We start from the raw sequence: 16,435 nt of genomic DNA, 5'->3' as shown, positions 1-16,435 counted from the left end.
AAAAAGATGTTCTAATCCTAACACACACACACACAATCTGAGGTCTAGAATCTTTTTTGGGGGGAGGGGGGGTGTTCTAGACAGGGTTTCTCTGTGTAGTTTTGGTGCCTGACCTGGATCTCACTCTGTAGACCAGGCTGGCCTTGAACTCACAGAGATCCACCTGGCTCTGCCTCCGAGTGCTGGGATTAAAGGCATGTGCCACCATCACCTGGCTCTGCGGTCTAGAATCTTGGATAGAGTAATACACATCAAGAAGTTCTGGAAAATACTGTTAAGGTAAAAGGAAGAATTTATACTTTTATTTATTATTATTTTTAAACACCAGAATTAAAGCAGTCTCATTCCACTGAGCTGGAGTTTTAACAGTTGCAAACTGTTCCAACACTTAACCTTGGCCAGTTATGACCATCAGTGAATATTAGTCAGGAATTCCCTACTGTACCATTATAGCTTCTTTTATTCTGGGCAATCAAAACAATAGATAAGAAGCCAAAACTATGACTCCGTCAAACTTCCCCGGTACTTAAAAAGAGAAAAAGTGAAGAGCTACTGCAGTAAACTGACGTGCATTGTCTGGATCCCCAGGACATATGAATTACCTTGTGTCAGTGTCTATGGCAGAGGAAAAATAAATTATGTAATTAAAAATATTTGCCCCCAAGAGACCAATGTTTGGCTGAAGTCTTTAGACCAGCAATCAAAGCCTTTCTTCCCAATCTCTGTGGTGCACTGATATCATGGCACATTTCTGCAAGGCTGCTGGATTTGGTGGAATTTGAAACCTGCTGAGTTTTGTGGACATGTAGGCATTCCAGAAATAGAAGCAGATGTCACTCTTCTAGGCCTTTCTAGAGATAGCTTAGGTGGTACATAAGGAGCAAAATCATCTCCATTTGCTCTATGGGGTGCTGAGAAAAAGAAGGATCTCTTTTTCGGGGTTAATTGGTGATTTAGCAGAGAGCCATGGTGGAGAGAAACCTCCAGAGGATAGAAAAATCACAGACAAGCCTCTGTTATCGTGACAATTTATATTAATGTTTCCTGTTTATGCACGCAATCTAAGGCTCTCCCCACACCTCACTCTGTAAATAGTATCACTAAACATCTGGCTGGTGAAAACTAATAAGCACTTTAGGTTCTTCGTCTCCTTCCGTTATCACCAAGTCCTTCCCTCTGCAAACCCGCACATCTGCCCGCCCATTTTTCTCTATCTTGACTGCCCTAGCTAAAAGCCACAGTTCTGTCTTCGACTAGCTGGGCACGCTGCTGTCCCTACATTCACAGCCCCTTCCCCACTAGAATCTACTGACACGATACATCTTCACTAACTAATTAAGGTCACGTCACTCACTCTCCTTGTCGGAAACCCTCCCGTTCCTTCACATTGCGTCTGGAACAAAATCCAAACACACATTTGGCCCGTCAGTGAATTTAAGGGCCAGGGTCTCACTCTTCAGCCCAGGCTGCCATGGAACTGATGGCTCTCCAGTTTCTGCTTCCCCGGGGTTGGGATTTACAGGCGCGTAACCACCCGATTTCCACCTCTGGCCTCTGCCTCCCTTTTCTCATACCACACGGGCCATTTAGCAGGTTCCCTGAGCGTGACAACCTTTCCACTTTCCCTCCCCGCCGGGGGCTGTTTCCTGACTCTGGCACAGTCTGCACCTGAACCTCGCAGGACAAATCTCAAAGATCTCAGAGGCCTCTGTCTCGAACCACCATTGAGCCCACAGCAGCCCACAACGCGGGGGCAGAGCCGACGCCCCCTCAGGAAGGCTAGGCAGAGCCGTCCTGGGCGCCGCCGGCCGGCGCGTGGTTTCGCTTCCGGGTGAGGGGCGGGCGGGCCGAGCAGTTCCGGGGCGGGCGGCGGCTGCGGGTCCCGGCGCGGAGGGCGCGAGCGCGCGGCGCGGGCCGAGGGCCGAGGGCGGCGGCGCGGGGACCCCGGGGCCCGGCGGCCCATGGGGCGCGAGGCGTGAAGCCGCGGCCTGCCCTGCGGTGGGGGGTGGGGGGAGCGGGGCGGGGCGATGGATAAACTGACCATCATCTCAGGATGTCTCTTTCTGGCCGCCGATATCTTCGCCATCGCCAGCATCGCCAACCCGGACTGGATCAACACCGGCGAGTCGGCGGGTGAGCGGCTTGCACGGGCCGGGAGGGAGGCCGTCTCCACCCCCGGGGTCGGCGGTCCCGAGGGTTAAAGGTCGGCGCCGGGGTGGGGGCGGGTGGAGACTGCTTAGCTGTGGCTCCCCCTTTCCCCTTTGAAGTGTATGGGGTTATAATCTTTGCTTTATTTTAGGCCCGGGAGCTATAATAATACTAATAATAAACTTCATTTTATGGAGCATCTTTCATTCCAGCATATCTCACGCACACGCGCGCGTCCGCGCGCGCGCGCGCGCGCACACACACACACACACACACACACACACACACGCTGGGGATATCTTAATAGTAGTTAGAAAATTAAATAACACATTAGAGTCTCAGGCAGCCCCAGCGGCATTGCCTGCTGGAACACTGGAGCTGGAGGCGGGTGTGTGTGTGTGGGTGCCCTCAAGAAAGAGGCGGGCATCTTTCCGAAGGGTATCCCAGGTGAATGCGCTGGCAGGGTTCTCAGCTCCAGCCCTCTTCTCTCCCTCCCTCCCCCCCCCCCCCTCTCACACACACACACACACACACACACACACACACACACACACACACACCCCTAGACCTGCGAGACCAAACCTTTAATTAATGTAAACAGTTGTCAGGAGAGCCGCTCAGAACTAAGGAACCGGCTTGTTTTTGAACTGCTTGTTCAGTGCTGGTAAAGGGAATGAGGGGTGGGAATGTCAGGGCTCCTTCAAATGACTTCTTATAAAATGTATCTCTACGCTGTCAAACTTCTTAAGTGTCGCTTAGGGTTCTCAGTTTATCCAGCAATATTTTTAGCTCTTAAAAAAAAAAAAGCTGTAGCTGGGACATTTGTTGCTTCCTCCTCCCTCTCTAATCTAGACCTAGTGGCACAAAATCATGCTGTCAGATTTATTAGTTATTAAAATATCACTAAAGGATTCTACTTTTCTTGACTGCAGAGTTTTAGCAGAGCTCTTCATTGTAATGAATAAAAAGGGAGTTTTGGAGTCATGTGGAATGTTGTAATACCTGTGGGCTGTTTCTAAAAGTGTTGCTGACTCCAGACCGTTTTTTCAGCTCTGTGTGTGACATTCAGTTCGTTACCACTGTTGTTTTTCCTCTAAATGTATGTGTAGTGATTCCTTTGTGAGGCTTTCTTTGGGGCTTTACATACGTAGGAGCAAAGGGTCACACTGTTGGGAGATACTTACTGGAAGAAGATTTTTTAGGTGGAATCCCTGTAGGTGGTGGATGAAATGTCTATAGCAAGATAGACTCGGGAAGGGAACTGTTACTATACATTACATAAGAGACCAGAGCGGTAGTGGTGCCGCATTCCTGAGGTGATGTTGCAAAGGCCACTCTCATTCAAAAGAAAGCGAGAGTGGAGTGAATACAGCACTTTCAGATTGGAAGTTAAAGTCGTCGTCGGCTGTGAGTTGGCAAAGGCAGTAGTCTAAAGTTTGGAGAAAGTAGAAAATGCTTGAAAAAGGAAAGAGCTGCAGAGAGCATGCCGGGTGGTGGGACAGTCAGGTCGCACCAACGCTTTGTGGAAGCCAGTGGTTGTGAATGTACAGTGTGACAGCCTTCCTGCCCCACTGACCTCTAGTCGTGGCCAGATGCGTTGAGACTGGTGTAGCCTGGGTAGTGAATTTTCTAAATGCCCTTGGAGATAAGAAAACATCAAAAATACTAATACAAAAATCTAATAGCTGCCTCATCAAGCTTGGGGGTTTTTCATCTACGTAAGGAAAAAAAAAGACAAAGCAGCTAAGGTGTTGAGGGTATCGAGGGTAAAAGTGAAGGAAAAAAGCTGATGGTCAATTAAACAGCAGATGGTGTACGGTCAGTAGAACTGTGGACACAATGTAATTAAAGACCAAAGTGAGAATGATGGCTGTGGCAGAGCTCAGTGGCGGGGGTGGGGGGGGGGGTGGGCATAAGACCCAGAGGGTAGCATTGAGGGTCTGTGCTGAAATGAAGTCTCACACTTCAGAGATGATTTTTGTCCACCTCACAATTTGCCTCGCTACCTCAGGGTGTCCTTTAGTTAAATATTCTGTAGCTAAAAGAGGACTAATAAGAGGCAAGAGGAAAAGTTTTCAGAATTCTCTTAGTTCTTGCCTTAAGTGGGTCAAGAAATAGATCCCCTAAAAGTTCAAAATAAAGGTGGCATTGTAGCTTACAGTTAAGCACCTGCCTCATGCATGCATGAGGCCCTAGGTTTAGTCCGCAGCTGCCGAGGGTGAGAGGGATGACTGAAGTCCTCCTCTGTGCGGTGTGTGCCCTCTGATCAGGTGCACTTGAACTGGGTATTCATTTGAATGCTCAGTGTGCAGTTTTACCTGAGCAGACAGATGTTATCTTAAGTTTAAAAGCAAAACCAAAAAATAAATATAAAAAATAAAAATAGTTACATCTTTTCAAATCAGAACAATTACAAGAAGTACAACTAGGATGTGGGGTGGTAGGACTGGCCCCGCTCCAAGGTCTCCACAAGAGTGACGTCACTTGGTAGCAAAAATTTAGCAATTTCCCTTCAATGTATTGTATTCAGTCTATGTACATTTTGATTGTGGTGTTTTATTACAGTCTTTCAAAATTTATTTTACTTTATGTCTATGGGTGTTTTGCCTACATGTATGCCTGGTACTGAATGAGGCCAAAAGAGGTTGTCAGATCCTCTGAGACTGAAGGAACAGATGATTATGAACTACCTACCATGTGGGTGCTGGGGATCAGACTTGGGTCATTTGGTAGAGCAGCCAGTGCTCTTAACTGCTGAGCCATCTCTCCAGCCATCTTATTGCAAACTTTAAATTTTTTTTTAAAAATCTACAGCAGAACGCTTAGAACTAAAGTGATCTGCACAATGTAGTTTGAAAACTACTGTAGTGAACTAAGGAAAACTCAGGATTTGGATCCGAGCACCGTCATTTGCTGGCCTTGTGGCATTGGCTCAAGTCCTGTAGCCTCTCCGTGTCTGCTTCCTCCTCTGTAAGACAAAGGCGTTAGCTACTTCCTTGGCTTCTAGTGATGGCAAACTCATTAATCCACAGGAAGGATTAAAAATGGTGCCTGGGCCAGGTGATGGTGGTACTCAGGAGGCAGAGGCAGGCAGATCTTTGTAAGTTCAAGGCCAGCCTAGTCTACAGAGGGAGTTCCATGACAGCCAGGGATACACAGAAAAACTCTGTCTTGAAAAACCAAAACCAAACAAACAAACAAACAAACAAAAAATGGTGTTTGACATTTGTAAATTTGACATAGCAATTTTGCAATAAGCCTTAAACTTTTACTCTGGGAAATGACTTGGTTAGATGTTCTTGGAAATATGTAGGCATCAAGAGTAACATACCTGAGCTTTGGGCTAGGTGCCTTCCCTCTTGCTTTGTGTTTTCTCAGTCACTTCTGTATTGTTCCTCTTGCTCCTTTTCTCACCTCCGTACTCTAACCTTGGTGCTCCTCAGTGTCTGTGTCTCACAACAAAACCCCAGCTGATAAGCTGGCTTACCAGAAGATTGGAGACCACACTTTGGAGTGGCAGAGTGTTAAGTTTGCTTTTCTGTACTGGTCCAATACAGAAAGGGCACATTCTGTGTATTTTTACCTAGCTGTGGGAACCTTTCCTGCATTTGTTCTGATAGCTGTGGCTTCTGCAGATATAATGAAACAGTGTTTGCAAGGGAAACTGCCTTGGAAAAGCACTTCAAGAAGGACCTTTGACAGTGTCCATTAGTACAACCAGGAACATTTAGTGCTGGGTGGATATAATGACACAGTTACATACTCTGCTCTGTGGAGGGCAGATTCCTGCTGGCTGGTGGGCTCAGCATGAACAGCAGCAGTATTGCTTATGTAGTGCTGTGTGGTATCTGAAGCCTACGGACTTCGACTACTTGCTTCGATCCCTTTGTCTTTGTGCATTTGGCTGATGTGAAATTGTCGTTTCCACATTCCCCTGTTTTTCAATGTTGTATATGATGTGTGAGTGTCATTGTGGCCAGGGTTCATTTTAAGAAAACTTTGCTAGGGCTGTGATGTAGAGGTTCTGTGGTAGTGCATTTGCCCAGTATACAGGAGGCCAAGTTTGAGTACTGGGAAGGAATCTGTTCCTTCAGGTGTTACCTACAGTTTTTGTTTATCTTAAATGAGGTTTAAATTAAATTAAATTCTTTAGGGATTCAAATTTTTGCCAGATTACAGAACAGGAAAGAGGTAGATCTGAGTTTCAGTTTTCAAATGTTGGCTTTGGGCTTCATAGACATTTCTTAACCTCACTGTCACCTTTTCCTTTTGTCCCTAAAGAAACTTTTTGTGGAAAAAAAAAAAAAACAACCTGTAAATTTTAGCATGATCAATAGTTAAGCTATTTCAAATCTCTAGATTCCTGTATGGAGGTATCATCCCTCTACAGCAAGTGTTTCAGTGACCTCCCTAAACAGACTGGCCTACTGTTCTCTGTGAAGATTGCTGGAGCTTCTTCCCTATACCTAACCAAAGTCTCTAAAGTGGGTATGTAAGAAAAGGTTACATCATTTGCTCCTGAAGGCATTTCCATTCTTCTCTCTGTTCAAATGGATGTTGGTGTTTGAAGTGGGGGACTCAGACATTGACACCCTCATCTCTGCTGCTCTTTCTGTTTTTTGAGACAGGGTCCATTTCAGGCTGACCCTGAGCTCATTGTATGAGTGAAGGTTCTCTAAAGGGACAGAACCAGTACAGTGTGTCTATATTATAAGAGGGGATGTCCTAGACTGGCTTACAGCCGACAGGTCTGGGTGTTCCTCAGTGGCCATCTACATGCTGGAGAGGCTGAGAAGCTGCTTGGTCCAGGACTAGATGCCTCAGCAGCCCAGACTGGCTCCAAAGGCCCGGGAGGCCCAAGGCTGGATTCCATGGCAGCAGCAGCAAGAAGCAAGGAGGCAGGCAACACTGTTTTCCTCTGACCTGTCCAAATAGAGGCTGTCCTCCAGGTATTACCTTCTCTGAGGAAAGTCTGTCCTTTCTGAAAATACCTTCAGAGACCAGCCCAAAGATGTGTCCTATGGCCAGCCGGGGGACCAGCCTCCAGACTGCCCAGGGCTTGAAAGGAATCCATGGCATTGGTGTATGCTAATACTTTTCTATGTGAGGGGGTTAGGGAAAAAGACACTCACTCTCTTGATGATTTCCTTTTTTACTCTCCTATGTTCTTCTGTGTTCTTTCTACTGTATACTTTTTTTCTCTATAACTTATATACCCCAACGAAGTTTTTCAGGCAATATAGGAATTACAATGTGGTTGCATTCTATTTTTCAATTGAATGATTACAGTGAATACAAAACAAACAATAAAAACAGCATGTTTTCCATATTCCTTACATGATTAAACCTTTTGCATATTACAGGTGAAAAACAAATTATCCCAAAAAACCCACATACATTCATACCCAAGCAACTTGTTTTAGATTAGCCATGTGGGCAAGCAAGGTCTTTTTCTCAGTCAGGTCTTTTCCTGGCAGGCTGCAGTTGTGCAGATACAAAGAAAGGGCCAATTACTCTATTACTTATCTTGAAAGGTAATCTTATAAGGAATCTTTTTTTAAAAAAGATTTATTTATTTATTATGTATACAGGGTTCTGCCTTACATGTATGCCTGCAGGCCAGAAGAGGGCACCAGATCTCATTATGGACGGTTGTGAGCCACCAGGTGGTTGCTGGGAACTGAACTCAGGACCTCTGGAAGAGCTGTCGGTGCTCTTAACCATCTCTCCAGCCCTCAATAGTTTCTTATATCAGGAGATTGAGGGCAAAAATGGGAACAAGGAATTAACCATCACCTTTGGTCATCAACCAATCCTAGCAAGAAAAGTACGTCAGCTAGTAATAATTGGGCTGCTTTGTTCTTGTTCCCTGACCTTAAGGAGTTCTGCGTTCAACTATGTGCCTTTCTAACACTTTAGATTATCTTCTTGAGTTTTTCAACTCAAAACTATTTGACAAAACACCTTAGTCTAACTTTAAGTTATTTTCAAAGCTTTGCTTCAGCTGTGATGCACTCAGAAACCTGTGAACACATCTTCCAACATTAAGGTTAAAAGAATTTAAGCTAGCTGGGCTAACTAGGACTCACTTGTTTTTCTTAACCATTATCCTACGACACAGTCTGTACGGCTCCTCAGTAGAAACTCATGTGTTCTAGCTGTGTGACACTTCCTTGCATTTATTTTTTTCATCAAAACTCTGTATAAACTAACATTATTATTATTAGTTATACAGTACAGCTTAGGAAGGAATCATCTTCATAATAATCTACAGGTAAAAATGCCCAGTAGAACTGGATGTTTCTATGCATAAACACACTGCATTACAGGCAGTGGTATCTCCCCAGACCCATTCACACCATGCCAGATCCCAGAGGAAGACGGCAGCAGCCAACATGTGAAGGCACAGCAGAAGCAAAAGACATTCTGGGGTCTGGGGTCTCGGGCCTTGCCCATCCGAGATTCACCCATCAGAGAGTTTCCTCCTGGTGGACTGACACCTTGACCTTCAATTGCCACCTGCTGCTCCTCTGACATGGCCACCAGCAGTGTCCCTTAGCAGTTTCTAGAGCTGGTCAAGTTGATAAGATTATCGAATTCACTGTGTAGCCCAGCCAGATCAGCCCACTGTCCTGCCTCTGCATCCTGATTATGGGGATTACAAGGCCTATGGCAACGTGGTCACCAGCTTTATCCTTTTTCCTATTTTAAATTCATTGAGGAGGAAATAATTAGGAGCTAAAATGTGACATTAATACTTAAAAAGAGGATATTGATGACTGGCTTATTTGGGGACGAGCACTTGCTACTAAAACTAGATCCCAAAATGTAGATTTAACTCTCTAGTCCTAAGCAGAAGTGGGAACCTGTGCCTGCAGGACCTCTGGAGGGAAATGTTTTCACAGGCAAAAACCTGGGCTACATATGCCTGGTTTGGTCTCTTATACTAACAGATGAAGTCACTCAATCCCTTCTCCATGCCCTCCCTGCTGCCCTTGTCTTTCATGAATAGAAACTTGTCTGTTTTTACTCAGAAAATGCCCAGCATTTCGTGAGGATATGCTTCCTTTTTCTCAAGTCCTGAGACTGGAAGATTCTTGGGGAATGGAGAGACTTGGGAAAAGAGGTATCATTTCCCCTCTGGTTCCTGCCATCTTCCCCCGAAGTACGCAGTTAAGTCTTACCTAGGTGACTGTGGCTGATGAACAGTTCTCTGAGACTGGCGCAACGTCCACGTGTAGGTCCTGGCCTATGTGCTGGTTTAAAACATTAAAATGCACCTACCTAAGCAGACTCACTTATTAAGTATGGGGAAATTATTATTGAATAATAATAGCAAAGCCTTTCCTCTGAGCTGCAGTAACTTCAGTGTTCACAGACATGTGGCATGAAGCCGCTCTGTGACGTCATTGCTGAAGCCAGCCTACTCAGAACTTGTCCTGTCAGTCCCATGGGGACTTGTCAAGAGAGACAAGGTCTGATCACCAAGAGAGCAGGAGCCTCAAGATGTGTTCTCTGCTTTAGGAAGCACCCATAATATTTCTTCATAAGTCTTTTGAGCCTTTCTCCAATAAAATCTTTTCCAGTAACTTTACTGAGGTACAATTTACATCATAAAATTTACTCAAATTGTATATACAATTCAGTGGTTTTCAGTTTATTCACAAAGTTGTATACCAGTATTACCACATCAATTTTAGAGTGTTTTCATTATTCCAAAAAACAAGCTCATCCCTCTTAGCTGTCATCCTGAACTTCCTAGCCTTAAGGAACCACTAATCTTTCTGCCTAGAGAGTTGCAGGTTCTGGGTATTTTATATAAGTAGAATTTTGTGATTGGTGTTTTCTTTTATATTTTTAAAGTTTATCCATATTGGACTTTAAAAATACTTTTTGTTATTGAGTAATATTCCATTATGGCAATAAACTACTTTTTATTTACCCATTTACTAGTTGGTAGAAGAAAATTCTGTATTGATACGGTAGTCCACCAGTGTTCTTTTTAAAAGTAAAATTATGGAGCTGGAAAGATGGCTCAGTGGTTAGGAACACTTGCTGTTTTTGTGGAAGACCCAAGTTCAATTCCCAGCACCTACTTCGGGTGGCTCACAACTACTTGTAACTCTAGCTTCAGGGGACCCAACACCCTCTTTTGGCCCCCACAGGCATCTGCACTCATGTGTACATACCCACACACAGATATACACATATATACATAACTAAAAAATAATCGTCCTTTTTAAGTGACACTATCAGAACTTACACATATCAAGTAATAAGAACTTTGGATAAAATTCAAAGACAAGTCTTTTATAGTATTCACAGAATATGCTCAAAGCTTGTAATCATTTGATACTGGATTTCACAGTGTAAACCAGATTTCCTAATATGAGATTAAAGTTCTGAGCAAAGTATTGATTTTTCCTTTATGGTCTTCCAGAATTCATTTTTTAACAGTTGGTACAATAGAGATATAACCAGAGACTCAGTATAATAGGCCTGAAAGTTTTGTAGCAAAAATTGGTACTAAGAGCATGGACAGGAAGCAGAAGTAACCAGAAATCGTTAAAAGAAGAAATTCAGAAGAGGAAATTACAAGTGATGGCTGGCAGTGTATTCACCAGGTTGGTGGCGCTGGCCATGTTCACAGACATCAGTCCTCCACTGCTTAGCCTGGAGTGACTACACCACTGTCACTGCTTGACTTGTTGTCTGATAAATGAGGGTTTGTTTTAGAGCTACCTTCTAGTAAGATGGCTCAGTAAGATTTGGAGGCAAGCAGATTTAGATTTTGATTCTTAGAGTTTCTTTATTAGTTTTATGATTTGAGGCATGTAATATCCCTCAGCTGTGAAATAGAGGTGATATACTTAGTTCAAAAGATGATTTTTCTTTTGTTTTGTTTTTCAAGACAGGGTTTCTCTGTGTAGCCCTGGCTGTCCTAGAACTTGCTTTCTAGGCTGGGCTGCCCTTGAATTCAGAGATCTGCCTGCTTCTGCCTCCCAAGTGCTGGATTAAAGGCATGGGACATCACCGCCTGGCTCAAAAGATGGTTATTAAGGAAGAAAATGCAGTGTGTGAGGGATCAGCATAGTGTCTGATAAACAGCAAACGCCTGGAGATTAGTCATAGTTAGTACTATTATATAGAAAGCCCAAACACCTGGCTTTTTGAGGGTTTCTCTTGTGCATTATCTGTCTTATTTGTTTACTTATGCCCTACCTTGTTCCAAAAAGAGATTTAAGACAGCATGGTGTGTCTGTAGTTGAATATTCTTGAAACCCAGCTGGGTCCAATCTGGATAGAAGGACTGCACAGTAAGTGTGGTGGTAATATAAACTTAATGGGACACATGTAAGTACCCAGACCCAGAGTGCTTTGAGTTATATGTATCTGGAACACAGTAAGGAATTTTCTAAGTGAGAGGCAGCAGCCAAGCATCGTAGGAAGGATGCACGGGTTTGGAACAAAGCAACACATAGTTGCATCCCATTGTCACTATTAGCTATGTTATTTTTAGACAGATTGCAGGGTGGGTTTTGTTTTGTTTGTTTGTTTGTTTGTTTGTTTGTTTTAAAGAAAGGGTTTCATGTACTCCAAGCTAAGGATGACCTCCCAGGTGCTGGGTTACAGGTGTGGCTGTGGCCATCATGTGGCTGAGAGAGTTAAGGATTTCTTTTTCTTGTTCACAGCTTTTTTAATACAAATGTGAATTTAGTTTCCCCATACTTCACTGCATATACTTAGCCAGTGGGCATCATATATAACATTATGAGGGACATTTGGGCATGTAATGAAATGTTGCTGTTTGTGAAATTGTTATTGCATTTAAACAGAATTTAAGTAACCTACATGGGTCATTTTATGTGTGTGTGTGTGTGTGTGTGTGTGTGTGTGTGTGTGTGTGTGTGTGTGTGTATATATATATATACTGACCTTATGCCCTCCCCTCTGATCCCCAGGAGCTCAGGCTGCACAGTGGCAGCATGTAGGTTGTCATTTCATACAGCTTTACCTGCTCAGGATGCTTGGGTTATCAGAATATTTTCTTTCAAACTTGTGCTACTGGTGTTTTTTATTTGTTTGTTTCTTAAGTACTTTCTAGAATTTCTTTGTCCTGCTAAGCAGCTAACCCCTAAAAAGCTTAATAATTACAGAAACCATTCCACTTTGTAACAGCAGATTGGGTAATTTCATGTTTTAACCATAGTCTAATAAAGAAGTGCCTGGCTAGGAGTCACTTTTCAGTAATGTTCCTGTACTGGTCTTGCTGTCTGCTCTGTAACCGTTAAGTTACACTGAGTACTTGCCAGCTTTTCATCAAGCAAGTAGAATATGATGTTCCTCTTAGACTGCCTGCTTCGGAATTGACAGAAGAGACTGTATGTGTGTGCGCGTGTGTCTGTGAGTATGCACCAACCAGCATGTATGATTTGCTTCTGTAAAGTTTCAGTGTGTGACTCCAGTTTAGTTTTGAAGTAGACATTTCTGTGAATTAATCCTTTAATTGATTTATTTTTTTTCATTAGAAACGTGCTGCACTTTTATGTGACTCAGCTATAAATAAAATGTCACATTTGGCATTTTGACACTTGCTGCTGTGTATATTGAGCAGAAAGGCAGCTGCTGACTTTTAATATAGATCTGTTCAACTAAGGGCCATCCATATTCTATAGTCAGAGATTAAACAGGAGTGAAGAAAAGTGCAGTTGCATGACTGAAAGAAGAAAATGGAAGCACAATTTGTTACTAGCTCTTGTTTGCAAGATAGTGTTTACCTTGTAGCATTGGCTCAGCTTTCAACTACAATATTAGAAGTTTTCTTGAAAAATAGACCATGTTCAGATCACTTATGTCAATCAGTTCACTAACTTGCAATGGCAAGTCTCAAATCCCTCTTAGATTATCTAAGATGTGACCATTTCTTTTATAAATTTCCATCGTTTTCATAAAGCTAATCTTTATCTCACCATGAATGTTCCTTGCTGTTCCCATGGGTGTTCCCTGAGTCACTAGACTTATTTCCATTTTCACAACAAAACATCTTGAAGTGTTTGTGGTTCAGAAGGAACTTGTATTGAATATTCAGAAGGATTTTTAAATTTAAAAATTCTTCTTTTATTTTATGTGTATGAGTGTTTTGCCTGCTTGTGTGTTTGTGTACCTTCTGTGTGTCTAGTGTTTATGGAGGTCAGAAGAGGGTGTTGGATCCCCAGAACTAGAGTTATATATAGCTATAAGCTGCCTCGTAGGGACCGAGAATCAAACCCAGGTCCTCTCAAAAAGCAACCAATGCTGGGCGGTGATGGCGCACGCCTTTAATCCCAGCACTCGGGAGGCAGAGCCAGGCGGATCTCTGTGAGTTTGAGGCCAGCCTGGGCTACTAAGTGAGTTTCAGGAAAGGCGCAAAGCCACACAGAGAAACCCTGTCTCGAAAAACCAAAAAAAAAAAAAAGCAACCAGTGCTCTTCTTAATCACTGAGCCATCTCTCCAGCCCTGAATTTTTTTTAGATTTATTTATGTGATGCATATGAATGTTTTGCTTGCATTTCTGTGTGTACATCACTTGCATGGCTAGTGCCTACAGGGGTCAGAAGACAACTCCAGATCCACTGGAACTGGGGTTACAGATGGTTGTAGCCACCATGTTGGTACTGGGAATTGAACTCCGGTCTTCTGCATGAGCAACAGGGGCTTTCAGCCACTGAGCCATCTCTCCAGCTCCTATTCAGATGGATTCTATTTAAGCACATGAAAGAAATATTTATCCTTGAAATATCTCTACTCTGCAAAGATAAAATAGACCAGATGGTCAAAAAGGAAGTAGGTTTTGAACATAAGAGGTGATGCATTTGATAATGAGTTTTAAATAATCAAGAGGTCTTGTTCTTGGAGGTGGACTCACTGCATGAGGGAAGGAGATACAGCAAGAAGTTTCCATTCCAGTCGACTTCTGCTAAATTTACCTTTTCAGAGTACAAGTATAATCAGTAAATACTTAACATAGCACTTTGTGACAGAGATACTGTTCCAGGCTTTATCTGTGTTAACTAGTTTAATCCTCACAATATCCTTATATAAGTGCTGTTATTCACCCTGCAGAGAGATAGACAAGTTACAGGACTTGCCCACATAGCTGATCCTGGCCTTTAACTATTGCATGTGTACTTGGACAGAAACCATGAGTACATCTGTATCTGAGTACAAAAGGCACTCAGCAGTTATGAGTGTGGCTCCACTTTCCCTTCAATCCTAGGTCCCATTTTCTTCTTGCAGAACTCTGTATTCTAGCCTCACTCTGTTACTATGTCCTAAATACAACTCTCTTCTTATCTCCGAGATTTTGCTTATGTTTTCTCAGCCTACAAAGCCCTCATGTTCATTCTGGTCCCTGTTTTATCTACATCCTGCCCATCTGGCATGCATCTTCAACCGACTTCTTTATAAAGCCAAAGTGATTTCACCTTAACAACTTGCACATTTCTCATGGTCCATGCCTGTGTCATGGTTATGTGTGTGTTTCTTGCAATATTTTTTTATTTGTATAGATTTTTCTTATTTTGGTTTCTTTTGAGACAAGGTCTTACACAATAGCCCTGTAAGTCACAAGCTGGACTTGAACTCAATATAATTCTCCTTCTTCAGCTTGCCTAGTGATGGGATTTCAGATGTAATAGTACAGAATTTTTTTAAAGTTCCTTAGAAAGGGAATATGATGTGTTATTCTTTGTGTATTAGGTGGCGTTTGGCCTAAGACTGCAGATGACAGGAAAGAAGGAAGTATCATGGTGGACACAAAGATTTGGAACCAGAGTTGGAGAGTAGGAGTGCAGAGTGCAGTGAGTGAGTGAGTGAGTGAGGAGTAGGAGTGCAGAGTGCAGTGAGTGAGTGAGGAGTAGGAGAGCAGAGTGCAGTGAGTGAGTGAGGAGTAGGAGTGCAGAGTGCAGTGAGTGAGTGAGGAGTAGGAGAGCAGAGTGCAGTGAGTGAGTGAGGAGTAGGAGAGCAGAGTGCAGTGAGTGAGTGAGTGAGTGAGGAGTAGGAGAGCAGAGTGCAGTGAGTGAGTGAGGAGTAGGAGTGCAGAGTGCAGTGAGTGAGTGAGGAGTAGGAGTGCAGAGTGCAGTGAGTGAGTGAGGAGTAGGAGTGCAGAGTGCAGTGAGTGAGTGAGTGAGTGAGTGAGGAGTAGGAGAGCAGAGTGCAGTGAGTGAGTGAGGAGTAGGAGTGCAGAGTGCAGTGAGTGAGTGAGGAGTAGGAGTGCAGAGTGCAGTGAGTGAGTGAGGAGTAGGAGTGCAGAGTGCAGTGAGTGAGTGAGGAGTAGGAGAGCAGAGTGCAGTGAGTGAGTGAGTGTGTGAGGAGTAGGAGTGCAGTGAGTGTGTGAGGAGTAGGAGTGCAGAGTGCAGTGAGTGAGTGAGGAGTAGGAGAGCAGAGTGCAGTGAGTGAGTGAGGAGTAGGAGAGCAGAGTGCAGTGAGTGAGTGAGGAGTAGGAGAGCAGAGTGCAGTGAGTGAGTGAGGAGTAGGAGTGCAGTGAGTGAGTGAGTGAGGAGTAGGAGTGCAGAGTGCAGTGAGTGAGTGAGGAGTAGGAGAGCAGAGTGCAGTGAGTGAGTGAGTGTGTGAGGAGTAGGAGTGCAGAGTGCAGTGAGTGAGGAGTAGGAGTGCAGAGTGCAGTAAGTGAGTGAGGAGTAGGAGTGCAGAGTGCAGTGAGTGAGTGAGGAGTAGGAGTGCAGAGTGCAGTGAGTGAGTGAGGAGTAGGAGTGCAGAGTGCAGTGAGTGAGTGAGGAGTAGGAGTGCAGAGTGCAGTGAGTGAGTGAGGAGTAAGAGTGCAGTGAGTGAGTGAGGAGTAGGAGAGCAGAGTGCGGTGAGTGAGTGAGTGTGTGAGGAGTAGGAGTGCAGTGAGTGTGTGAGGAGTAGAAGTGCAGAGTGCAGTGAGTGAGTGAGGAGTAGGAGTGCAGAGTGCAGTGAGTGAGTGAGGAGTAGGAGAGCAGAGTGCAGTGAGTGAGTGAGTGAGGAGTAGGAGAGCAGAGTGCAGTGAGTGAGTGAGTGAGGAGTAGGAGTGCAGAGTGCAGTGAGTGAGTGAGGAGTAGGAGAGCAGAGTGCAGTGAGTGAGTGAGGAGTAGGAGTGCAGTGAGTGAGTGACTGAGGAGTAGGAGTGCAGAGTGCAGTGAGTGAGTGAGGAGTAGGAGTGCAGAGTGCAGTGAGTGAGTGAGGAGTAGGAGAGCAGAGTACAGTGAGTGAGTGACTGAGGAGTAGGAGTGCAGAGTGCAGTGAGTGACTGAGGAGTAGGAGTGCAGA

The 16,435-nt window shown here is 44.1% G+C and overlaps 1 protein-coding gene across 16 annotated transcripts in view; it reads left to right on the top strand.

Moving 5' to 3' along the window:
• Positions 1 to 1,950: 1,950 nt before the first annotated feature.
• Positions 1,951 to 16,435, top strand: part of Mosmo (modulator of smoothened) — a 137,383-nt gene continuing 122,898 nt past the window's right edge. For 6 of the 16 annotated variants that reach the window (XR_008212914.1, XM_052712609.1, XM_052712606.1 and 3 more), the window contains exon 1: positions 1,959 to 2,133. Coding sequence is in view for 14 of the 16 variants with exons in the window: in XM_052712609.1 (XP_052568569.1) it covers positions 2,054 to 2,133 (80 nt within the window). In the remaining 2 variants the exon portion in view is untranslated. Of the gene's footprint in view, positions 2,134 to 16,435 lie in introns of all 16 variants that reach the window. The other 10 variants (XM_052712607.1, XM_052712620.1, XM_052712611.1 and 7 more) reach the window with 5 other exon arrangements.

This window comes from Peromyscus californicus, unplaced genomic scaffold (genome assembly GCF_007827085.1).
Source record: "Peromyscus californicus insignis strain IS unplaced genomic scaffold, ASM782708v3 Scaffold_4__1_contigs__length_199733344, whole genome shotgun sequence".
NCBI classification, from domain to species: Eukaryota; Metazoa; Chordata; class Mammalia; order Rodentia; family Cricetidae; genus Peromyscus; species Peromyscus californicus.
Note: the sequence above shows the minus strand (reverse complement) of the source record. Positions and strands in the feature narration are given on the sequence as shown.